The sequence below is a fragment of the Ciconia boyciana genome, chromosome 2 (assembly GCF_034638445.1).
Source record: "Ciconia boyciana chromosome 2, ASM3463844v1, whole genome shotgun sequence".
NCBI classification, from domain to species: domain Eukaryota; kingdom Metazoa; phylum Chordata; class Aves; order Ciconiiformes; family Ciconiidae; genus Ciconia; species Ciconia boyciana.
In genome coordinates, this window is record NC_132935.1 from 132,857,147 (window position 1) to 132,883,625 (window position 26,479).

The 26,479-nt window shown below is 37.2% G+C and overlaps 1 protein-coding gene across 3 annotated transcripts; it reads left to right on the top strand.

Annotated features, from left to right (window-relative positions):
* Positions 1 to 25,899, top strand: TRA2A (transformer 2 alpha homolog). Of its 3 annotated transcripts, XM_072854136.1 has the most exons (9): positions 7 to 257; positions 9,161 to 9,474; positions 9,754 to 9,887; positions 11,511 to 11,610; positions 14,692 to 14,880; positions 23,198 to 23,313; positions 23,833 to 23,940; positions 24,668 to 24,735; positions 24,930 to 25,899. In XM_072854136.1, exons 4-9 carry the CDS (start codon positions 11,578 to 11,580, stop codon positions 24,938 to 24,940), a joined length of 525 nt encoding a protein of 174 aa, XP_072710237.1. In that variant the 5' UTR covers positions 7 to 257; positions 9,161 to 9,474; positions 9,754 to 9,887; positions 11,511 to 11,577; the 3' UTR covers positions 24,941 to 25,899. The 3 variants fall into 3 exon arrangements, with proteins under 3 accessions (XP_072710236.1, XP_072710237.1, XP_072710235.1); XM_072854135.1 differs by lacking the exon at positions 9,161 to 9,474 and having other exon boundaries at positions 1 to 257; XM_072854134.1 differs by lacking the exon at positions 9,161 to 9,474 and having other exon boundaries at positions 8 to 257; positions 11,439 to 11,610.
* The last annotated feature ends 580 nt before the right edge of the window (positions 25,900 to 26,479 follow it).

Consider the following 26,479-nt stretch of genomic DNA (forward strand, 5'->3'; position numbering starts at 1 on the left):
CGCCCCGCCCCCCGCGCGGTGTCGGGCGCAGACGGAGCGGAGGCGCCATTTTGCGCTGCTGCGGGAGACGGTTTGGGAGGCTCTGGCGGGAGGGAGGTGGCAGCGGTACCGGTGGCGGTAATAATAACAGCAACAATAATAGCAGCAGCGGTCGTGGGTACAGTTGCTGCTCGGGACTAGCGTCCCCGTTCGCCCAGCCCCGTGGCCAGGACTTTGCCGACATGAGCGACGTGGAGGAGAACAACTTCGAGGGGAGGGTGAGTGGCCGTCCCTACCCGGGCCGTGCTGAGAGGGGGTGACCTGACCCGGGGAAGGTGGGCGGGGGCGCTCTTCTTCCTCCGGCCCGGTAGGGGTGGGGGCAACGCAGCTTGTCTCTAAAATGGCTTCTTCAGGCGCCCGGGTCTTGACTGGGCCGTGGGCGACTCGCGTCCCTCTCCTTTCCCTATCTCCCTCCTTTTTTTGCCGACCCGGCGCTGAGGAACTGGCCCAGCGCGGAGCTGAGCTCAGCTGTCTTAACCCTCGCACGCTTCCTTCTCCCATCACATCTGTCCGTCCCCATTCCCCGCCGTCGGGGTGCGGGCCCTGAGCTTTGCTGCTGTGGGTTTGCCTCCACCCTGCTAGCGCAGGTTTTTTCTTTAAGAACGGGGGTTAGAGTGCTGCTGTAGCCCAGTGTTTCTCCCCGCTTGTCTCTTTATTTTCTTTCTTTCCCGTGATCCTGAGCCGTCCTGTTGTCCCGGCCCTCTGTTGTCTGCTGGGCCTAGGCTTCGGGGTTCTTGCCCTTCCCCGTTCCCCCTCTGCCTCCCAGCAGTGCCGGTCTCCCGGTCGTGGCTGGGAGAGCGCGGTCCCGCGCAGTGTAGCCGAGGCCTCCGCCCGCGTAAAAGAGGAGGGACTGGGTCCTTTTGTGAGAGGTACGCTGCCTCTCCTGGCTGCTGGCCCGTAAACAGGATCTTCTTCGGGCCAGGCTTCCTGAAGCCATCGGGGAGGTATGGCCTTCGTTGTTAAACCGTTGAAACTCATTGATCACGCAGCTGAAGACTTTCTCTCAACAAGCTGCTGTGGTTTTGTAACCTTGTTAGGTCTGTTTCTTTTCTCTTCCCTCTGATTGCTGCGGTTTGTCATGTACACATGACTGGACCCTTCCATTCTCTATTTTTTTTTTCTTAGTGATGATCAGGGCAAGCAAGAATTAGAAGCTGCTTGAAACAGGAATGAAATGTGTGCTTTGTCCTTACTCCATCACTATTTACTGTTTTTAATTTTGCAGAGATTTTTTGTTGTTCACTCTTAAAGAGATGCTTTAGAGGAACACCTGAGCATCCTTTTGGTGACTTTCTCTGATGAACCAGTGACAGCAGCTTTGCAGTTATATAGGATTACTGCCTGGGGAAACAAGCAATGAAATTTTGGAAGAGCAGTGTCGTATTCCAATAATTATTTTTACACGAATATTGTTACCCTTTTGTAGTATTAGTAAAAAAAAAAACCAACACATTCCCTAGGCTGAGAGTGCTGTACCTGGCTGTGCAGTGACTGCTGCTGGTTCCTCAGGTGAGGTAAACAAAATCTGTTCTTGTGTTGATTGCTTGGACAAAGATGGCTATATAGCTGAGCTCTTGTCAGCGAAATAAACTACTCTCTGAAGGGAAAACCAACTAAGTCTGAGAAAGACGAGCAACGGATATGCTTTGTTGTTAATTTTTTTGAATTTTTACTTTAATCCCCAATTTTACAGTAAGATTTATATTTCTAAAAATTATTTTCTTGTCTGTATTCCCACTGCGGTTTATTGTTAGGAAATATTTATGTTAGGTTCATCCACAGAAGATTTGTATTAGGTTCCTCGATGGATCTGTTGTTCGTGTTACAAAGCTGATATAGCTGTGTGGTTTCAGTATTTCGGCACACCTTCTTCTGCCAAACGTAGAAGTAAAATAATGTTTTGAGAATATGTGAAGTCTGAAAAGTCCTACGTAGCAGTTTCTGTGACTGCTACTTCTTAGTTGGCTGCTTCTTTTTTTGTGGTGGAAAATTTACCTGTTGGAAAGAGCTGCTGACTGTGTTGAGTCTTCATTTAAAAAACCTCTATTCTTTTCTCTCCCTAACACTGGAATTTCTCAATCAATCTGGCATGTGGCAGTGTCTTGTCTACTGGTATTTTTTTATAACTGAACATAATGGCAGGTACTTGATTCATTTATAGTTTCGGGGTTTTGTTCTACTAATTAAGAACACTTACAAGCAGTTCTTTTTTTCTTCAGTAATACTTTTTTTGTTGTTGATGCTACTAAAATACTTGAAATAAGAAATTATATTTCAGGCTGTAAGACTTTATATTTGATTTTCACTGAAAGTGCTCACAGGTATAGAATTAAGCATGTGTAACTTAGGGGCTTTAAGTGTTTAGTCTGTTATTCCTAATTGGATAGAATTCTCTTACACACTGAATGTCCTGGTGCTTCAGTTTGCTATATGCAGGCACGTGGAACTGAGAGAGTATGGCATAAGTTTTCAATGGGAGAGGAAACTGCAGAAACTAGAAAAAAGTTTGTAAAGAACCTGCTTTCCTGGAAATTGCCACAAATGAGAATTCTGAGTACCCTTTCAGTTCTACCCACCCCACTTCACTTTAAATACTAAATAGTGTGATGTCCTTTTAAAAAACTGAATGCCAAAGGAGTAAGGGAGTTTAAGTTTAGTTTAAGTCCTTTTATATTCTATCCGTGTAGATGCATATTGTCCCCAAAGCACCAGTAAATGTTCTTGCAAGTAGTGATGAAGTCTGATACAAAGATGAAGGTGCTTACTCGTATGTATAAAGTTTTGTCGAAAGGCTTTTCCTGTTTTGCTACTTACTTTGTCAATAAAAAATGTTTATACGTAAATAACGATAATTCAGTTAAATTTTTTAAATTTTCCCACAGTATGATCAGGAATTTTACTTTTTTTTAAAAAGCTTATTTTTAGCAGCATCAAGATACTGTGCATGTATATGCTTTGCCTCTAATTTATGATTTTAAAATCATAATGTTAATGAATCTGAACAGGGAATTTAGAATAATCATGGAAATAACTTTCCAATGAGATTTTAAATAGTGCAAATTATGCAAACTTGCATTTCTAAAGTGTTGGGTAAAATCATTGTAGAGAATAAAAAAAAATCTTGAGCTCACTCATCTTTATTGACTGTTTTTTTTTAAAACAAATGTTAATCAAATATGCTCAGACCAATTAACATCTGCTCTGTTTTTGTGTCATTTTATTTCAACTTAAGCAAGTTCTGTATTAAGAATGTGGCTGGTTGAACAGAAGAAATCCCCCCCCTCAAGCAAGTATAGGGATTTAATGGAAGGAAATTGATGGAAGAATGAGAAATATAGTGGATGTGCTAGAGCTAAGTTTATGGCCATTAAGGGAAAAAAAAAAAGATTTCAAGTCGTGCTTCTTATCCAGTGACTTGGCTTTTGGAAAAGTCATAGGATTTTATCACCATTGAATGTTCTTGGTGAGCAGGTTAGACAAATGAGGCTTTTGTATCTTTTATTGCTGTCAGATGACAGGCAACTCTTACTTCCTTTCATATGTCATTATTTTTAATAACACATTGTTCATTTGGTGTGCATTCTGTGATGCAGCTTTATTAAAATGTTTCCCAGAGCGGTGAACAAGTTGGAGTCTGAACAAAGCTGCACTTCAGAAGTTCCATTTGAAACTTTGATCAATTATTTTTTTGAGCTTCTGATAATTTTTGTTTTTGTAATCTTAAAAGTTTAGTAGATTTCTACCAATATTAATTGCTGTTTTTCTAAATAGATAAAACTTTTTATTGGAACAAAGAACTCCATTTTAGAACTCCACATTGGTTTTCTTCCTTCATTCTAACGAGATGCCTCTTCCTGCTCTGTGCAGAATCTCACTGTGATCTCAGTCTAATAAAGCACTTGAAGAAATATGTGATTTTGCATATGAGCCATCTTGTTGAAGGAAGTGCAAGTGGCTTTTGGATTAGCTTAACTGTGAATGTGTCTTGCATTTGCTTCATGAAGCTTGTATGCAAAATACTTAATTTCATATGTGTTCTAATGTTAGTTACCTAAATCTGATCAACTTTGAGATCATTTCTGTGGCAAAAAAAAAAAAAAAAGAGTAATGGGGGGGACGTCTGTTTAGCTATTGTATTCAACCTCTCCTCTAGTGGCAGTCTGCCACCTCTGTGGAAAGGAAGGCACGTTGCTTTCCATACCTTCTGAAATACAAGCATGATGGTCCACTTAAGCTCAGGAGTTCTGCATTCGCTTGGCATGTGCTGTGATCACCCTGTGGTTTCTAATGCCCAGTGTGGGAAAGGAGACCTTTTCTGGAAGTCAGGTTTTTTTCTTAATCAAGCTTAATAAATTCTAGGTTGTTCTGGACCATGCCAGCTGGTAAAACTGCTCTTTTTGAAAACAAATTATGTTTTCTGTCTTCCGTATGTGATAAAGACTGACTACAGAACCCTCCCTGAAGAAGCATATTTTCAAGCCTCAGTGAGAAGATTAACTTGTAATTTCAAAAAGTTTATTGCTGAAGCTTCTTCTTCCTTTTTTTAATTTTTTTTTTCTTTTAATCAGAGGAATATAATTGATAAATGCATAAAGTTTGCTGATGTTGGTAACTTTTAAAGTATACCTGTAGCACAACTTATGAGTTGCATTTTGTACAGAAGCTTATTACATATGCCATTGAAATATTTATAGAAGAACAGCTAATTAAGTGATCAGTTTTATTTTTAGTATAGAGTGACAGAACATAGTATGAAGCAAAAATTATTTAACTTGTGAATTTCAGGGAAAATTGGTAGATTCCTGTCAAAACAGTGGTTAAAATCTAATCTTGTCCTTTCTCATAAATGAGATGTCACCAAATTGACAGTTTTATCCAGTGAATGGAGGCTGCTGCTAAATTTCTGTTTCTTTTTTGACTGCTTATATTTTTCTGTCCCCTTATAAAGTTGGACTTCACTTACTTTTTGAGTTTGGGCAGGAGTTTTTAGCAGGATTTTTGTAAAGTCTGAACTATGATTTTGCTGGCTTAATGGTATTGGTAGACTACTTGTTGTCCTGTCCTTTTTTTCACCCCATGTGTATTGCTTCTTAACAAGGTCAAATGAATTTCAACTGAAATTTCTGTGTGTTTTAATGATTTTTTTTTTTTTCTTCCCATTTGATTTCCCATGTTTTTCTATAGAAAGCCTAATTTAAACTTACTCAGTTCTTTTTACTTAGCATCTGACTTTAAATTTTGATAGCCTTTCTGTCATACTCTGAAATGGCAAGGTGTGAGGTAAGGCATGACAGAAGTTCGAGACAGAAGAATATTGTAAAAGAAAGAACAATTTTGTCTTTTTTTTTTTTTCTTTTTCCTTTCCCTTATGTTCTTTATCATACCCTCTCATGATAGGCGGAAATTTGAAAGAATACTTCTTAGACTTCTGCAATTCTACTTTGCATAGAAGTGTTTCAAATGCTTTTAAAATAGTAATTGTATTGGAAAGTAGCATTTCTTCTGAAGGATGCGAGGAAGATAAATGGTAGATATAACTTGCATCAATTATATGGTTTAAACAGTTGTACCAGTAGGGATGAAATGCATTGACATGACAGACATCTTGCTCAGATGGATCATCTAAAGTTGTTGATAGTTGTTCAATGACTGTGTTTATGTGATCATGAGGTAATGGGGGGTGGGAAGGGGGAGATATTCTTTCCATACGACTTTGTTTCTTGTTGTTCTTTCTGGGAAGAGAGAAGATAGAAAGGATGAAAAATACTCTTCAGTGCTCTCTTTAAATGCTTCTAGCTGCGCATCTTCTTATCCAGCGAATCAGTAACTGAAGCTGCAGTCTTTAGATTTTGTATGCAATAATTTACAATTATTGACTTACAATAATTTATTTGGCTCCAAGTTCCACTTCTTGGTGAACCATTAATCCCATTTCCTGGTATGTACTTAAGGAAGCCACCACATCTTATTCTGAGGAAGCATGCTGTTACGATTGAGTTTTTTTTAAATTATTATTTTAGGTGGGGTTTTTGGTGTGGTTTTGTTTTGTTTTTTGTTGGGGTTGGGTTTTTTTGTTTGTTTTGCCCTGGGAAAAGTGTTGTTGACAGATGTAGCATTTGTTTTGAAAAGGAATTACGATCTGAAGAATATTAGGAAGTTAGCTGACTGTCTTTTCCTACAGGCTGTAGTGACAGCAAATCTAGATAGTTTGACATGTTCACAGTGAGTATCTGCCTATAAGTTTGTAAGGGTGAAAGTAGTGACTGGACAGTTGCATAATAAAGCTGAAGGCATTAAAATACATACTGTTTTGTAAGATAGTTGTGGGATAAGAAGCTGAGTTTAAGAAATGTAGTCTTACCTGTGGCCCTTAAATGACTGAGGATCCTTAGAACAGAAAGATAAGAAAATGTTCAGGATCCAGAGAGAAATTGTAGTCTTTTCTCTCTCAAGCAGTATTTAAATTAATTTCCATGATAACAATGGAGCTAAGATCAGAATGTATAGATTGGTTAAAGACTAGTACAGAATTGAGATATTTTAATGCTTTGGATAATAGAGGTGTCTGTTTTCTCTCGTTAAAGGCGATGTACTGAGAAAGAATGTTAACTATTTAATTTTCTCATTCGTATTGCAGAATGGATATAAATTGTTTATGCAGAACAATTAGGTCTGTCTGTGATATAGACTAAGATATAGCCTGCTAATTATTTCTTTATAGTAGGAAGTAGAGGAGGAAAATTCTTTAAAATCTTCCTTTGTGACTCCTTGAAGCTCTGAATCTCTTAATCCCTGCCTGTAGTCTTGCTGATATAAATCTTATTAGGTACTTTTTCAGCGTCATCCTGAAGTCCTTAAACTCTTGCAGATTATTGTGATTCCCTTAGTCTCTCCTTTTGAAGCACTGTAGGAGCTATAACTAGGTGATCTATGTTGCATCAGAAGATGAGATGTAATTGCCTGCCAATGACAGACACAGTATGCAACTGCTAACAGGTAATCTCTCTCTAGCTGCAGTTTACCTCTACAGTTACTTTGTTTGAGGAAGTTTGAAATGTGTAAGAACTTATGCTGTCACCTCTGACACTCCAGTTTTAAAGTTGTACGTTTGTGAGTGCAGCCCCTAAAGGGCTTAAACAGGTAGTTCCAAAAGGACTTGACCTACATGAAATGACATAACATTTGCTTTTGGCAACTTAATGCAGATTCGTTGTCATAACTGATGCTATTAGAAACTCTATGGGCGGTGTCATAAGATGCTTCCGTTGAATAGATAAGGACACTAAGCTAACTCTTACATTGTATGGAAGTGATTGGGTCCTCGGTATTTTTGGCACCTCCCAACAATTCTAGATTGTGCAGTATTTGTTTTTTTTGTTTGGGTGGGGGTTTCTTTTGTTTGTTTTGTTTTGTTCAAGTTTCCAAAGTTCTTGTTGTTCAAGAATTGATCTTTCAAATGTAAAAAGTATGGACAACACAGTATCCTCATGAAGGAGTGACTGAGGAGGGTGAATTCTTTGTCTTTTTATTAAAGGATATTTTGTAAATCTGAATGATGTCACATGAAATGTTTTTCTGTATTGCTGATCAGTTTTACTAGAGAGGGAAGTGGAAATAATTCCCAGAGAAATTGGTAATTGTTGCAGAGGATGAACTGTAAAGGGAAGAATTAAGGAGGCTATCAAACAATGGAGAGTACAAAAATAGAGGCGAGGTCATTAAAAAGCATGTTAGCGGTTCTAAAAGGAAATGTTTTTTTTAATAGTGAACAGTGGATTTCAAATGTAAAAATAAAAACACCAAATAAAATTTTGTAATATTTAAGTGCACATACATCCTTTTATTTCAGTGAAAGTCATGTAGCTAGATCAGCAGATAGCCAGCCTAATAAGGGTAACCTGTAATGCAGACCTGATTATACAGTCCACATGTCACAGCCAAGTTTTGAATTTGGCCTTCATCGATAAGTTTGGCAGGCCTCTCATCCCAATAGGTGACATTCTCTGTGTGTCTCTTGTCCTTTTTATTGAGGTAAAGGGGAAAGGTAGCATAGCTCTAATACCTGAGAGACTCCTCACTAACAAGTCCCGTTTCTGGTGGATTTATTGTCTTGAAATGTGAGGACAGCATCCTTTGAAAAGAAATTCAGCCTGAAGTACTGAAGAATTTAACTGCAAAAGAAAATGCAAATCTGGACATAGGCAGAGGAAGAAATAAATTGAGAAAAACATTGTGAGGACAAGCAGGAGGAGAAATGATGCAAATAAACATGAAATGTAACACTTATGGGAGGGGAACTTGCTATGCATTTTTTTCATTAAGAATTTTGCACATTTTTTGTGAAGTTACAGATGTATATAGCATACTGTTCTGTGGGGGGTTTTTTATAGCTGAGCTCCCTAGAAATGCTGTACACTGTAAAATGTGAGGAAATCCTAACCTGCTCTTTGTTTGCTTGTTTTCCTAGTTTTTCTCTTGTGTGCATTACCATGCAAGAAAAAAAAAAACTTCTGTCTTTATTTTTATTGGATTGCTTTGAACTGTACTATTACGCATCTTGTTTTATATGGATTAAGTTGTATGCAAGGAAAACAGGATAACAATGAGGAAGAAAAAGTAGGAAGAAAAATATGTTGCGTATATCTATGTGCATGTATTATGCGAGTAAGTATGTGCATAGATAGGTTTTGACTGGAAATCTTTGGCCATTCTGTTGAACTGAGAGTGTCTTAGTAATAATGTGTAGGAGTAGAATTTGGGATATTCGATACTGAGAATTACATAGTTATTATTTTAGGGGGGAAATCACAGTTATTGATATCAATATTTTCATATATTTGTGCTAATTAGTTTTTAGTGTATCTATGTATCTTACAAAAAAATCTGAAAGGGGAGGAGGGTAGCTTTGAAAATACAGTAAAACACTGAGAACTCAGTAAGCTCATTGTTAGAACGTAGACACTTATACAGTTTTAAAGATTTTTTTTTTAAAGTTGTTTTATAAAATAGTTTCTTGCACTTTACCTGCTGGCTTTTCAATTTGGTAGATAACATCTGAACTCCAGCAGAGTTTTATAATCCCCACGTGCTTAAATATACTAAATGTTCTTTTTCCATTAAGGTTAATGTTCGTGAAGAAATTGAAGAGTTTTTTCCAAGAATGTGGAAGATAAATCAAGATAAAAGAAGGCTAATGAAAAGTATTAAAGATCAGAAAATTAAAATTGAATGGGGGAAAAAATTGAACAGAAGATTGGTCAGATAGAAGCACTTGAATATTTTTTTTTAAGGCTATAATGAATTGTTTGAATTGGGGAAGAATACACGAAGTATGAAAAATGAAAAACTCAATGAAGAATGAAGAAAAGTAGAAAGCAAGAGTGAAGTAGAATTAAAAGAATCTGGAAGAATGAATGGGTCCTAGGTTAAGTAAATGTATGGTTTATGTTCCAGTGTCTGTATGATCAAGTTGTAGATGAATTTGCATGATTACTTAGTTAATAGAGAATTGGTGATCTGGTTCAAGCAGGGACCTATTTGAGGAAAGCATACAATATTAACAGTGGGTTAGCAAAATGAAATTTGTTTTGGAGGGTATTGCCTAACCATTTGTTTTTCAGGAGCAATCAATATAATAGAATTACTGTACTTTAAATGTTAGGAGTTAGGCATTTATACAACCAATACCATTTTTAATACTGTCTTTTTTGTTAGGAGTCTCGCTCCCAGTCAAAATCTCCAGCTGGGAGTCCTGCTCGTGTAAAATCGGAGAGCAGGTCAGGATCTCGCAGTCCATCGAGAGCTTCCAAACATTCTGAATCTCACTCTAGGTCAAGATCAAAATCAAGGTATGTCCAGGAAGTTATTAATGTTAATTCAGTGTTACTGCTTATGCCTGTTTTTTTGTACATTGATGAAATTTCTTTTCCCCTTGTTGTAAAAATTATAAACCTTCTAGGGTGTATTAACAGGGCTATGTTAATTTGCATGTTAGTGGTTATATAGGTGCACAAAGTTGGGGAAAGATTCCATGAGTAATAAAGTATGGGTATGAATAGAGACAGTAATATAAATAGAAGTAGTAATGTAGAAATCACAACTAAAATTTGTAGGTTTGTCTCTTCCAGAAGAGAGAGAAGGGCTTGCATCTCAATTCAGAAGGGATTACATCTCAATTCTGTAAAAGCTCCTGCCTCCTTCCCCCAAAATCTTTTGGGGGGGAACTCTTATGTGGACCTCTCCTTTAGGAAAAAAAGAAAAGTCAAGTGAGAACTGCAGCAAAGGTGGTCTGGGTTGGGTAAAAGGAGTAAGTTCTCTAACTGTTGGAAATATTGGAAGACACTACTTGGGGAAGTTTTTTACATTCTTTCATTGGAGGCTTTATAAACAAAATCTAGGCTTTAAGATTGAAATTCATTTTTTGATACTGCACATGTCCTTCTCTGTCCTTTTCTACCCCAAGTGTGTGTGTATGTGCAGAGACAAAGTTTTCTCAGTTCTGAGAGAGCTTGCTCAGAACAGGGCGGAATGTGTCTTTTTTTCTCTAATTATGTAATAAATATTACCTGGCTTATGCTACGTATCTTCTGTCTTCCCTTGTACCATCATACTGGTGAAAATGGGGAGAGCTGCTGAATCATTCTTTCATCGATGAAGAGAGAAAACAGAAAACAGCATTTGTAGCTCTGGAGGGGGAAGAGGAATTGCTTAGTATTAGGTTGTTCCTCCTCCCAAGTTCTTGGGAGAGATCAGTAATCCATCTTCCCTGTTTATATGCTTTATACCAGGGCAGCCGAAAAAGAGTTACTGGGCTCTGAATTACCAAAGTTCAGCCTAATGTTACAGCTTCTCTTCTTGCAATGTTAAGCCAGATAACTGACTACCTGTTGTTAGGATATAATGCCTGTATGGAATCATGCAACTTTGATGGAATGATGCCTGTTTAAAACTGAGCTTATCATTCGCTAGATGTCTGCAAATAAATGCTTGAGGAGTTAAGCAGGTGGTGGGGTTTTTTTGGTGTTGAATAATTTTCAAGCCTAGGTGAACTTCACTTGTAGATACCATAGTGCTGCTAGATCTTTCCATTTTTCAGCCAAGGCAGTATTTTACAGTGTGACATACCTGGTTTCTGGTAAAAGTTTAAACTTTGAACTTCTCAAAAACGGTCGTGAATATAATCCTTATTGTATGCCAGAAGCATTCTCACAAAGCTAAAAACGCTACTGAGCAGGTTATTGGAGATCCATGCAATCTTTAGATGTGCAAAGTAGAAGAAACTTAACTATTTCAATTGTAGAGAGCCTCTAAAAAAAAGATTTTTCTCTAGGAAATGTAAGGCTTACAATTCAATACATTATGTGCATATGACCTAACTAAAAGCTTTCTCTTTGTTGAAGATCCAGGTCCAGAAGACATTCGCACAGACGTTACACTCGTTCCAGATCCCATTCCCATTCTCATTCCCATAGGAGACGTTCTCGAAGCAGATCATACACGCCAGAATACCGTCGTCGAAGGAGCCGTAGTCATTCTCCAATGTCCAACAGGAGAAGGCACACTGGCAGCAGAGTATGTCATGTTCATCTAGGCTGAGTATCAACAAAGCAGTTGCTGCTTACATCAGTGTAGTCCAGGTTACCTGCAGGCTGAATTTGACCTGCTGTCTTGTTACTGGAGGATGCGGGAGCTTGGAGGTGGGGAAGCAATCTCTGTCCTTACAGCTGGGCACTTATTTCTTGGGCCGGCAACTGGCAGGGCAGTTGTAGAAATTCATTGAAAACAGTACCATTGCAAGTCAGTATGTGCAGATAGGGTGACATCTGCTTCCATCTGTTCTAGAAATTGAACCCTTCTGATTTTCTTTTTGTTACAGTTCCAAGTATATGTACCTTTCACAAAAATGAGACCTTTTCTGTGCAAGCTTGCAACCTGACAGTATTGATAAGATTGACTAGAGGAGCCAAAGAAGAAAGTTCTCAAGTGTTTATTTGCTTATAACATACAGCATATTGTGTTGAAGGTTGCTTGTGATTTTATACCTCCGAGTAATTAATTTGGTTTAACTTGAAGAAATAAACCCATATGTTATTAGCTAATGTGTAAATCTTAATAGACTAGAAAAATTTACAGTTATGAAAAGGATCAGTAAGCCTCTCAAAATATGAGAATTATCTCTGTATGGACAGGAGGAAGTATAGGTACACCAACCAAGATCTAAGATACTAATCTTACATCATTCTGAGAGATTTATCCCAATGGCTTTCTTTATAATCTGCTCCAGTGCTTTAGCTTCTGGTTCCACGCCACTTCAGGCTGATCTAAATGAGTGCTGTTACACACAGGTCTATCTCTTCCTTGGTGAGGGCTGTGGTACTTTTCTGAGCCTTTTAGTTTTAATCCAGTTTAGTTTCTCCAAATTTTTTACTAATCCTGTCAAAAAGAGTATAGTTTTTTTTTCCAGGCTTACCTTGGTGAAGCAGCTCACCAGGACCAGGTAATACCAACGTGAGGAGGAAGACAAGAGTGTGCGGAAAAGGGCAAGACTACAGCAATGCTAGCGTACAGTGGCTTAAGCTGTTGTGAAGCAATGTTCATAGTTACACTTCTTGTGGATTGTTGCCAGTGTGTAATCATGATGTAGTAAATATGAATCTAATATCTTGAAAAATTGGCAGGAATAACAGAACTTCAAAAGGGTTAGCAGATTTCCTGGTGATAGGTGAATGAATCCACTTTACTACTTTAGGAAATACTAGAATATTTTGCTCTGTGAAGAAGTCTTTTTGCCTTGAAAATTACTCTGTGAAACACGAAACTTGTTTTCACAGTGAATTTCACATTAATTCTAAGTAGTAGTTCTAGTAGTGTCAAAATGAAACTCAAATCATCCAGATTTGAATCCCCTAAATAACGAGGTCCTAAAGACACCAGGAAAATTGGTAGCAATTTTGCCACTTCTGATCTTGTAGAGAGAGCTTGCATACTGTGTTGATGGGAGGTGGTACAAAAACCTAATACAAAAGCTGTCTTTTAGTCCTCCGCAGTCAGTTTAGTCCTTCCAGTGGTGGTGTAACTGTCACTTGTTGCTTAGGGTACACAGACTGATTCTCAATACTTCTCTTGCCTCAGAAAAGGTAATAGGGTTTAAGTGTAAGGGGGATGTAAAAAAAGGACAGTACTGACATGTGCTGTGTGGAGGGACTTGTCCAAACAATGATTTAAAAGACTGAGAGATTTCATTACTCACAAGAGTTTCAGTAATAAAAAGAGTATAGCTGTTCATGCCACTGAATTATCAGATAGATTGAAATATGGAGTAAAAAGAAACCTAAACCTGTATAATTAAAACTTTCAAATGACAAACTGCCAGTTTTTGTTGTGCTCGTCAGCTATAATAAGGAATTGTAGAAGATTTATGTCTTAGAAGTTTGTAACTTTGACAAATGGAAAGAAAGACACTTCAAATATATGAGTAGTTTGGGCATCTTATTTTCACAGTGGATTCCTGAACAAAAGCTCTGAAAAGAACACGACAGAAGATCTAAACCTTTTCATTCTTTGAATCAGGCTGAAAGGCGAGTTCTGAGGCATAAATTACTGTGTGACAGTGGCTTTGAAAAATCTGAAACTGAAATACAAATTTCAACTGTGTGAACTTCCAGTTGTTATTTTAGGAGAAACATTAAATCCCTGTGCCTGTTGCTGCTGTTTTAAATTGCTGCATCTAGTATAACAGGTGATGAAGCTTAACTGAAAAAACTATTAATTTTGATAAAAATAATTCTTACAGTGGAATTGGCATTTAGATGAACTCTCTGGCATGTAGAGAAACTTTGAACCTAATAGAGAAATAGTACCTTGTACAGTTGTGCAATTTCACATTTGACTTCCTTTGGTTGAAGTGAAATGTATTAAGTAGATCTGTATCCCACATCGTGTCAGAGAATCAAGAGTCCTGCTCTAGAAAAGTGTGCATGCTTTTGGATTACAGTTTCACAGACCTGGCCTTCAACACTTGTTACTATTTAGATGAAAGAAGCAGGTGATTTTTCTTCCAGTTTACAAGTAGGAGAGAAATTTTCAAATGTAAATACTGACTTTCAGTATAGTTGGATAGGACATGTTGAGGGGGGAGGAAGTTTTGATAGAAGCTCAATTATAGTTCAACTGTCCGTGCTTAGGAGCTCATGTGCATTTAGTGTGTGCAATTGGAGGCAGCGTGCACTCTTTAGCACCAGTGGTCACCGTGCAGAAAGGCTGAAGGTGGGAGTTCAGGCTGGCTGACCTGTTCTTAGCACAGGCTTGTACGTCATGTCTGGAGGTTGTTGATCATGTGAGTGTGAAATACTGATAAAATAGGTTCCTGTTATTCTGTAGCTTTTATGTAATCAGAATGATCAGTTTTTATCAACTGAGGTTTTTCACCAACATGAGAAGTTTGTCTCTTTTTCTAAAATAAAAATAATGAAAGTGGTTGCTTTTTCAAAATACCTTACAATTATAATGATAACTGTTGAAGTGTTAGGCTTTGTAATAAACTGTTTAGTTTTCTTCAGATTAAAATTTTTTTTAATAATTGAGAAATTTTGATATAGAATGTATAACTTGTTTTTTATAAACTTAATTGGAGTTGAACGTTTGTCTTACCAGGCTAATCCAGATCCCAATACATGTCTTGGAGTGTTTGGTCTCAGTTTGTATACTACTGAGAGAGATTTGCGTGAAGTCTTTTCCCGTTATGGACCTTTGACTGGTGTCAACGTGGTTTATGATCAACGGACTGGACGATCAAGAGGATTTGCTTTTGTTTATTTTGAGAGAATTGATGATTCTAAAGAGGTAAGTTCATGCTTTACTGCTTTTAACAGGTGTGCTCTTTGTGCATTGTCTTCATGAATATCTGTAAAAAAAACAAACAAAAACATGTTTGTGTATTCACTAGCAGGTTCTCACAGATTAATTTAAAATATTTTGTTCAAACAACATAGCACTTTTAAACAGATGAAGCATTTTAGTTCAATGTTCAGATGCTTGGACAAATTTAGAGCATGAGCTGTCTGTATTGAATCACTAATGAGTGTTGTGCTTTGATTTTAGTCTGTTACTTCAAAATGAAAGTAGATCTTTAGACAGACATAGCCTCTTAGTATTTTGAAAGTTAACTTTTCAAAGTAGTTTTTTGTATCTATGAAAATTCTGAAGATTCTCTTTACTTTCCATTTTCTTCTCTAAAAGCATGTCATTGTGCATTTGAAAAATAGTGGGGTTTGTCTTGATTTGTGCCTTCATCGGTGACTTTGCTAGTTATACGGATAGCTGTTTACAGCTGGACTGAGTTGTTGTTAGTATAATTGATCTGTAAGGAAAGAATCAAAGAATATGAACAGCAGCCTGTTCACCACAGTAAGCAGTACTTTTTTTACCTGTGTAAGGATACTGCAAGCTCTACTACATTTACTGAAATTTGTAGATGAAATTGTTGTTAAAAGTAAAGACACATCCTTTTTTAAGAAAAAAAAAAATTTCTTTAAGCCTTCACTGTGGGATGATCTCTTCCTTCTGGGGCAAACTGGGTCACAGACTTCAAGCATCTTGTTTATAGACTAATAGTCTTGGGCAGATGTTTCAGATTTGCTGTTTGATTGTTTTTACATTTGATAAGTGTATTCATAATGCCTGGATATGACTCTTCTCACTTAGCATTGAAGGGAGGGAGGGTGACAGCTGTGAAACCTAACTATCAGTATCTGAAAAATGAAAACTCTTATGCTGGTTGATATTTTAATGAAAAAAGTTTTGTGGATGACTTGGTTGAACTAGACTCAGTTCTGATCTTTGATGGATTTCTGGTATGATCCAACAGAGAATCAGTTTATGGGAAGAGTAGGGTTTGTAGATGTATATATGTGTGGTTGTTGCAGGTTATAGGGGTAGGTAAAAGGGCACAACTTCCTTTAGAGTGTCCCTTTTGTATTTTCCCACTATCACTTGGACAGATTGGGAGAGGAGTTAGTGGGGTGGATAGCTGTATATCCATCTTGGGTAGCCTATTCTCTTCTAACTTGTAGCCTTTGTATTTCTTTGCACTGTGTTCGGTGGGATTTTGAAAATGTGACTGTTCTGTAGAACATTTAACATCCAAAATACTTTCACAGTATTCCTTGTCACAGTCATGTGCCAGTCATGTCTATTTTACAGCTTAATATGTCTTTAGAAGTAGGGGTTTCTCCTAGTTGCCATGGACAATGGTCATGCATGACACCATGTAAATAGCATGAAGTAGTTTGTTTAGTATAAAGCTGTTTTGGCAGATACTACAAAACTGGAATGCAAAGGACAAAAAAAAAAGGGATATTACTTGCAGTCAGAAATACAGAAATAAAGATCAGCACCTCAAGCAGGAACTGAAATAATTGGGAACGTAATTAAATCCATCTTTTTCTCCTTAGTGGGCTAGTGTGTGAATAGGGGGAAAGGATACAAAACCTCCCAACACTTGGAATTTACATAACTGAAATACTTTGGCAAAAAGAACAGGAGAAAAACTTGTTTATTTGACTTACAAGTGGCAGCTAGTGTAGAAAAAGGGGATATAGCTATAGGTGTGAAACTCTGTGACAGGCCCTGTAGGAAAACACTGAAGGACGTGAAGTAATTCTCTATGGAAGATACTCAACTTTTCAGATTTGATCTATGCATGAAAGCAGTGAGACTTGAACTACTTTTGTTCTGAGTAAATACCTTTCCTCTTAAAAACAAAACCCCAAACAAAAAAAAAAACGAAACAAAAAACCAAAACCCTCAACACCCTAAGCATCTGAATAGAGAGAATATAAAACTCTAGATGAGATGTTGAACTAAATTCCAGCCGTTGTAAAGCAGTCATAGGTGGATTAAATACGTGTAGAACTCTACAGAAAAATGAGGCTTTCCCATCATCTTCACTATTGTCCTTCCAAGAGGGGTAACACAGGGAAGCCTCTCAGCTGACATGCTCTCAAACACTGTTAATATTAAAATTCAACACCAAATGAATTGTGAGTAGTTACATTTAAACTTTCATAACTTGATTTAAGATAAGTCAGTATCAGTATTGCGTGGATTCTGTTGCAGCTGAAATCCCTCGGGAGCTTTGTTGGCACTCTTACAAATTGTATCAGTTATTGAGCTGGTTAAAATGTTGCTGTGTGTCAAGAGTCTGAAACCAAGCGATGCAATGTTTCTAGTTCCATATGGTGGTAAAGACATTTTGAATTGTCAACTAGCTCGATGTTGTGGAAATCCATAGATGATGTAAAATATTTCTTAAAGGTGATACTTTGCAGTGTCCTAAAAATATCAAAGGGGCAGTAGTAAAGTTTATTTTCACTTAAGCTGTTTTAGACTTTCAGAACTTCAGATTGATTATGACACCATAGCAGCCTTGTTGTTAGCTGTTTATGATCATCTTCTTTATAAAGAGGAGCAGGGATTTAGCTTTTGATAACTACGAGGTGGAGCAGCTGTCAGAGCATCACAGTAGCTTCAGTCATTCCCCCTTAACAGGATTGGGAAAGAAATGTTGGGTGCATGTATCCATTCTAAAGGAGCTTTCTTGTGGAATCTCTTCTACTCTGTTTGAAACTACTGAGATTGAGATGAAACTTTATGGCCTGACAGAAGGTTCCTTTACCATCAAATCTCTTTTATTGCAATGGTCTAGTGTTTGCAAGATAGCACTTGACTAGGTTATGTTCTGACCCATATTAAAGATGCTTGTGGACACTGTCTTTAGTTCAAAGTGTGATAGCAGACAATAAGTGTTGAGAATTGATGGCTGTTTGTCCAGAAAACCTGAGGTTTTGCTGTGCTAATGTTCTTTTTGGTGTGCTTGTTCAAAGCCTATTTGAAAAGCTTATGTTATTATCTACCTTTTTCTAGCAGAAAGGGTATTCTGTCTTATGGGTGTAGTGGTTTTCATTTCTTGTGAAGTTGTTTTTCTTTAAAAAAAATTTTCTAAGTAATATTTGGTATTGGGTTTTTGTCTTGTGTGTTGCAGTGTCTTGTCTTATGTTGGCCACCCTTCCGCTAAGCCTTAAGAACTGCATGTGTAACATTATGCAAAGGGCAAGATCTGTAAATATCTGTTGAAGATCTGTTTCTCAAGAATTACATTTTCTTATATAGTTCTCAGTATTGGCAACACTGGCACTGAGCCAGTGTTGTAATATTGCAGTTTTGCAATATTTTTGCTAAATTATAGAGGATATTCTCCTGCCCATCACATTAGGATTTTCTTCCTGTGTTTAGAGGAACACAAACTTTTATGTACTAGGATTGGGGGGGGGATTTGTTATCTCAGGGTTAACAATAAATTGAGAGGATTGAGTAAAATGTGCTGGCTGTTCTAGGGAGATGATTCTTACTACAGTTACCAGGGATTTCATATGCCACTATCCAGCTTTTCAGTAACTCAGAATGTGACGTATTAGTTGTTTAAACTGAGGCTACTGTGAATGTACTATGTGTCTGTAGCAAGAACTCATCTGAGAAGCATTAGCTACAGCAGCTGTTGGCAATATGGAATTTTCTGTTTTCTCATGCTAGTTATATGCTCTTTACAGTTGTGACCATCTTTCAGAAGCGTTTTCTGAGGTAGGGTTCACTAGCAATCAAGACAAACTTTATACAAACAAACTGAACTATTAGTGTAATTCAGTTGCCAAAGAACGGAATAATAACAGGGTTTATTGTCTTAATTTGCAAGACATTTAATCTGTGGTGCAAGCAGACCAGCTTAGAAGCATCATTATTGACCAAAACTTCTCCCATACCTTGTTGAAGAAATGCTTTAAGTATTGTTTGTGGTATCAAAAGGGACCCTTGATATACCAGAATAGAACACAAGAAGGTCTCAAATGTTTGGAATTACAAGTTACAAACTTCTGGAGACTGAAATACCACAAAATTGCTAATACTTGCAGAAACGTATCCAGTTACTCATTCTGGTTCTCTAAAATCCTGTATTTCTTGACTCTGAAAGTCTTCAAAGTATGCTTTAAAGAGAATACATTTAATCAATCGATGTTTAAGCTCAGAAAATTATGTATTAAAAATTATCATTGACAGTATTCTAATAATATTTTAAAAAACAAAACCTCAAACTAGAGAATATAAATTGACTCTTGTTCAAAGGTGAAATGGACACTTGAATTCAACTTGGCAGACTGCAGTAAGCGTAAAAAGCTGGGTTTCTTCATTTCTTTTTTCATCCCATCAAGTTTTTTATTTTTTCCAGAATGTCTTTTCAGAGGTCCTCATTAAATCCAGACCTGAACAGGTGATGTCAGTATACTGGGGGGAGAAAAGCTAGTCTATTATGTCCGTTCATCCCATGCTGTACCTGTGACACAGTGGAGATTGTTTTTATTGGTGGCATTAAATACAATTTGGGAAGGACTTCAGGTAAACAAACAAATAAGAAACCCCAAAAAACTACAGTAAACAAAAAAGACAGTATCTTATATAGTTATTTTTAAATAATGGAAAATACATTTTCAAAATGAGTCCCAACATAAATTGTTCCTGTTTAACTATTCAAGTGTATTCAGTCTGTACGTCACTAACTTCATGGTGATGTCACATAATTGAAATAATTCAGAGCAGTTAGACACAGTTGAAATGAAGGCTTGATGATCTTTTGTACAATACAAATGGGATCTTGAATTCCGTGGTAGTAATGTAAGGTGACCGTGACATCAGCTCTGCCAAGTCAAGTTCTCTCTCTCCCTTCTCCCCCCTTCCTCCGCACACCCTTCCCCCAGTGACCAACGTCCAGGTTGCAGAAATTTCGCACATTGTTTCCTTGTCCAAGCTGCTCTTTGTGGCATTATCCAGACTGGAAGATTATTTAATTTCTTTCAGTGAATTCTTGATTGCTTAACCAATACCAGTCACTTGTGTAAGTTTGTGCTTATAATTAAAAGTTCAGTGTTTCCAAACTTGTTTTACTCTACATAAATACTAATACATGTAGAAAACACCACATACTGTAATAAATATAAAATTAAATTGAAATCTGTTAAATTTAATGCTTTCTTTCTAACTGTTTTGAGCCACTGGAGGTTGTGATCCTGTAGTTTGGGAACTACTCATTTTGTCAAACTAACACTTTACAGATAATAATTTGAGGGAGTTTTGTTATTATGAATAGGCTGCTGTAGGTTTAAAACTGTAATCTAAGATTGAATTATTACCTATGCCATTCGCAATCCTCATTCTCTGTTTCCTTACTGCAAACATATAGATGTGTATTCTGGCCTACAAAGTCAATTTTTCCTTACAATTTGCAACCAAAACTAATAGTACATGTTTATAGGAATCCTGTTCGCTTGCTTGCTTACTGTCATCTTGCAAAAGCCATGCAAGTCTTTTAACAACATTCAGATATTTGGAAGAAAATCCAGGTTGAAATAAAAATGGACTGTTGACAGTTAAAGGCTCCTAAGAGGTTATTGTGTGTCTTAAACCCCAATATAATTTGATTTTTCTCTTCAAAATGTTTCATTTGATGGTCTGGAAAATATACTTCTATCTTTTAAACAGTATTTGAGAATGTCTTCCGCATTGTTAGAGCAATTTTTTTCCGTTTGACATTTAAATGTTTTTAACACAACATTCCCAAAAACAGCAAGAAAAGCAAACTGAAATAAAAAAACAGTAATTAGAATCACTAAAATGTTTTTACAGCCTTTGTACAGAATGAATACTGTATCACTTGTCTGAAACCTGGTTTTCAAACAGGGCTTTTGGTCATATTGCAGCAGTCCTTAGCTAATAATGTCAACTTAAGTACTTTGTTTCAAATACTTGAGATGTGCACATTAAGAATGATGCAGAGAATTTGAAAACGTATTTGGAAGGAATTTCCAGTTGCTAATGACTGAATGTGAGCAATACATACTATCAATTACTGTTGAATTCATAATGGCTTAATGTGGGTTTTGGCTTTTCTGCCTTTGGGGGATGCAGTCAGAACTGTAAAAGGCTTTGTTGTGTCTGTATATCTGTTAAAGATTTTGATTAATTTAGTTAAAGCTAAGAAAATAAAAGTTTTAATATTGAGTAGGTCATTAGACATTGTGATCAGGGTGTCTTGAGTTTCATGCAGACTAGTAACTATGAACTAATCTTTATCCACTAAAATGTAACACATTTCTTGGTACTTCCAAAACAATCAATCAAGTCTCAAAATTAACTCTTCATCTGTCTTGCTGGTATGTTGCTCTTCTCTGTACTGCTCCCTATGTCAAAGAACTCTTCCTCTTAAAGAGGTGTTTGTTCTTTTAACTAAATAAGACACGTGCCAGATGTTCTGGGTTTGAGGTGGCTTCTTGTCAGCTAAGCTTATTACTCTGCAAGTTGTTGCTCAGACATAAAACTGCCATGAAGCAGAAAATTCCTGACCTTTCAAGTAACTTGCGTATTGCTGCATTTCCAGAAAGATGCTTTTCATAATGAAGCTAATTTTTCAGCCAGCTATTTGCAGCCTTCATTTTTAGGTTTGTGCACACACACATTCCTAGGATGTGTGCACAGATTTATTTTAATTTAGATCATCCTTGTGGAACAGGACTTTAAAAAAAAAAAGTCTCAAGGCTAGGAAACTAAAGCTGATGATCGTGTTTTATTCACAAAACACACTTCAGTGTATGTTGAAAGACTTGAAATGCTCTTTGGCTCTGCCTTGCGGTTAGCTAAATGTGGTGGTTATTTTGTATGGGAACAGAACTCACTAGGTGGCGATATAGTATAGATATGAACAGCATTATTAAAACACAGACTAAGTGTAGTTAAATAGGTTAGTGATAATTCAGTCACTTCCAGTTTGGGGACATCACGGTTAAATCTTGAGGGCATCAGGTTTTTGTTTCCTCCTCTATAACTTGTATGTTAAGTCAGTAAGGTTCTTGTTGGAGGGCTGCAGAAAGTTACATTTCTGAATAGTTGTTTGTTTGATTATTAAAAAAAGAAAAAAATGCTCTGCTAGAGGCAACTTCATGTTTTGAGGTTGTGTATTGTTCCTCACAGTTAAGTAATAGCAAAGTGGTTGTGTTCTTTAACTCAAGATTGTAACAGTGTCTCTTCTCCACACATGAAAAATGAAAATAATATATATTGGGCTAAGTGCTGTGCTTAGTGTCACAAACTAAGTGGTGTGTACTAGTATTTCAGAGATACTAGAGCAGCTGATGAAAAGATAAAAAAAAAAAAATGTGCCTTGCAAATTTTAATAGCTTTTAAGTCCAGTATTAACTGTTTGTTAAATTCTTAAGGTTGTGGGTTTGGGTGTTGTTGGTTTGTTTTGTTTTTAAGTTACTGTTGCATGAATATAATTCTCAAAAGTACGCCATGCTCCTTTTGAAAAATTAGTTTCATGATTTTGAGTTTGTGAAAGGCCATTGTATTGATTCTGAAAGACTAGAGAAGCAGGGGCTAGAACACCCAGTGAGCGTGTGCACAGGCTGCGGGCAGGTCTGAAGGCACAGGCTTCTCAAGCGCAGACCCTTATGTGTATCGCTTTAGCGAGCTGCTATTGTGAGAGTGAGTGGGGAGGAAGGTTGTAATTAGGTATCCATGTAGGCTGAACCCGCCATTTTACTAAGCTCTGCTGGAGTAGGCCCTTGTAAGGGAGATGGCAGGAGGCTGGGAGAGCATGAAATGGCAGCCGACTAGCAGTAATCCGGCCATATGCACCCTACAGGAAGCCACTGTTTTGTACAGCTTTTGAATCCGCCCGTCCCCTCCGGGTCAGAGACGGCGGTAGGAAAGATGCAGTTTTCAGAAAAAGCTGTTTTGACTTTCAGTTTACCTTTCTGATGGGTAGAAGACAAAGTCTAGGGAAAGTGACTGTGTTAGTGGTTAGCACCGTGCTCTCTTAAGAAGGGACTGCGTGTCACGTTACTCCGGCACCCCAGTGCAGTCCTGTAACACTGCCGGCAAACGGGCCAGGGGGCAGAGATGAGCCAGTTGCCACAGTGGGGCACTAGTAACCAGTCTAAATAAAACAAGTTCAGGGCTTGTTTTTCTGATGGAAAATAGCGTGTTTTGTACATAGCCTTTCACAGTTACCAGTAAGTTGCAGGTTTCATGTCCCTATTCCTTGTCTCTCCTGCAGGCAATGGAGCATGCGAACGGTATGGAGCTGGATGGCAGGAGGATTCGGGTGGATTATTCAATCACCAAGAGAGCACATACGCCCACCCCAGGCATCTACATGGGCAGGCCAACACAGTAAGGAGTTCACTCATTTCCTGTAATGGGACTAAAATGGATTTAAACTGAATGTTTGCAGTCTGGTTGAAGAAATAGAGCTACAGATACTTTTTTTAAATTTTAGTTATACCAATTGTATTTTGTCACAACGTTATTAATATAAAGAATGCGTTACTGTGGTTCACATATACTACTAAATCCTACTGTAGTTTATTGTATCTTTATTTATAAAAAAAACCTGAAGGAGTTATTTTTAAAAAATACATATCTGGCATGGTCAGTTAATGCACCCTTAGCTTATTGAACTACTAAGGTGCCCATTTGCCTTTGATTTTGATGGGAATTAGGCTCAAATCCCTGATGGGTTTTCTGGGGTTTTTTGAAGGTGTTTTTCTTTAAATGTTTCATTGTTAGATTGTTTCATGGCATAGTCTTTAAGTGTGTGATTTACAAGAACACTTTAAAAAGCTTTTAAATAATTTAAATCAAGATGAAGAGTAGATATCTGAAGTAATTTTTTTGCTTTTTCCCTAACAGCAGTGGAGGAGGTGGTGGCGGTGGAGCAGGTCGTCGCCGTGACTCATATTATGATAGGGGGTATGACAGAGGATATGACAGATATGAAGAATATGACTACAGATACAGGTACCTAATTTTTATTTTATTTCTGTAGGAACGGTGGATTTGTTGGAAAAAAGGAAAAGTTAGATGACAAAAAAAAATGTTATTCAGTTTGTAGCAAGATTCTGCGTACATGCTTGCTATGTGTTAGACCCTCATTATGTTAGGTTTTGTGGAATTAAAATAGTCAGAATCTTCAGTGTTTATGTAATTTGGTTATATAGTAAACAGTTGGGCAAGGGGTTAATTTTGCTACCTGAAGGAGGTAGAGGATGTGCCCTACGAATCTAGTGGACAGATAGAGAGGGTACTCATTTTTCCATGCTGTATATAGAACCAGGGACAGCTGATACACAGTGCTGTTTAAAAAGGGGTTATTTGTAGATACAATTTTTAATGCTTGACATTTTATAACCATCTTGCTGTTTTGAAAGTTACCTAATTTCAGAGAATGTTGTTCAACAAGAATTGTAGGCATCTGGAAAAGCACTTCATGTGTTTGCAAGGCTAGTGAAAGTTTATTAAATTCTTTGTCTGGGAATATCTTACAGTTTTAAACACATCAAATATCAAATAGAGAAATATAAAAGCATTTGTTAAATAACTAAGCCACAGCCAAATAAAGCTGAAATCATTCATGCAGGCCAAGTCTTTCAGTGCTAAGGAAATGGTTCTGTTCTGTAGAAGTGATGTGAATAAGGCTTCTTTCATAATGGATGTTGCTGGGTTTTTTTTTTAATTTCCTTTAAAGGAGACGATCACCATCGCCTTATTATAGTCGATACCGATCACGATCAAGATCCCGTTCCTATAGTCCAAGTAAGTAAATACAAGTGAATAAATAGAATCTGGCTGGCTTAAACCTTCTTGTTACTAATATTAATCAATTAGTGGAATTTCTGAATGTGAAGGCAAAAGAGGTGGGCACATTAAAGCTGAGATGATGTCTGTACAGTTAGTTTATAGTAACTGTGTTGTCTTCCCCCCCCCCCCCCTTCTCTCTCTCTCTCCAGGGCGCTACTGAAGATCAGAAGAGTTACAGTTGAGGACATGATTTTTAAATACAAAGTTCAGATCTTAGCTTCCCTACTGCTTTCCCTCCCATCCTCTCTTCCTTGTCCTCCATCCAGCTCTTTTACAAGTCTTCGGTTTGTTTAGAATATACATATCTTCAGTTGAAGTATTCCTGTTTTCCATCCCTCCTTATTGTAATACTCTTAAATATTGTAATTGTTGTAGTTTTTGTGTAGTAAAACATCTTAAGCAAAGTGAAATATAGAACCCAAAGTGCTGATACATTTTGGAAGTCATTCCTATTTTGTTTTTAAAACAATTGGACTCCTGACTAATCAGAAGAGAGCATTGATATTTTTAAAGCTTGCATGTCATGTAATATACACACTCAGATACTTTAATATAAACCTGCATTTCCAAGTAACTTGGTAATCTTTCTGTTAAAATGTTTACCTATTACTTTGATAAACAAGTAACAACTTTGAGCCTTTTCTGTAATGACAAATTTACTTAGATAGTCATGAACCAGAGGAATTTTTTTTTTTGGCAGTAGTTGCTTTGAGCGTAGACTATTTGAGCTAGAGCAAAATGTGCTATTTGACTGACTGGGAGAATAGATCCTTGTACACTCAAAATTAAGGCTGTGTTTTATAGAGAAAGCTTCTGGATCGCTACACAGTGGATAACATTTGAAGTTAAAACTGTAAAAATCCTGGGGTTTTTTATTGTACTTGGTTGAATATTTCCCCTTAATCGGTGCAGGAGAAAAAATATTTATTGAACGTAGCAATTAGTTATATAATTTGCTGTTCATTTAAAAAACAACAAAACCCACCAACTTTTTGGTATTGCAGTAATGATTAAGCAAGTTTTGTTTCCAGGTCTTTTTGGAGTTTTGAAAGTATGGATGGAAGAACCTACAACTACATGTAAACCTTTTTTCCCCTCAATAAAAGTTAATTCCACTGAGATGTGGTTTCTTGTCTTTTGTTCTGCATTTTGGCACCTTGGAATATAGGTTAAACAAGACTTGATATTGTTGTGTGGGTAATAAAGTCAGCATTTGTGTCTTCTCGGGAGCCTTGTCTTCCCTAAGAATCAGCATGTGGTTACATGAGGTGGCTAAGCAGAGTGGGTAGTCCAGCTTTCTCTTGTACCATCTTTGGCACTTGTTGGAGTCATGGTGAGATGGTTTAGGGAGAGAAACACTATTGACTTTGTTTGAATTTCTGGCAAGTTTTGCCCTCTGAAATAACTCACCATGCAGCTGGTTGAATGTCGATGTTGGCACAGCAAAAGGAATAGGACTACAAAGCCCTCACAGCAAAAATAATTTCATCCTGATTGTCAGGGAATGCCACCAAAAGAGTTTGTCATAATTTTAAGAGGGTAAGTGTATGAAATGTAATTTTGTTAACTATTTCTGAATGTCAGTGCCAGGAGCTATTAAGTAATTAAAAGAAACGCTAACACATCTAACTATTTTAAAAGTGTGATGTGACATACCAGGAGAAATTGGTGACAAAAACAAGTTCTAGCTTACTGGTTA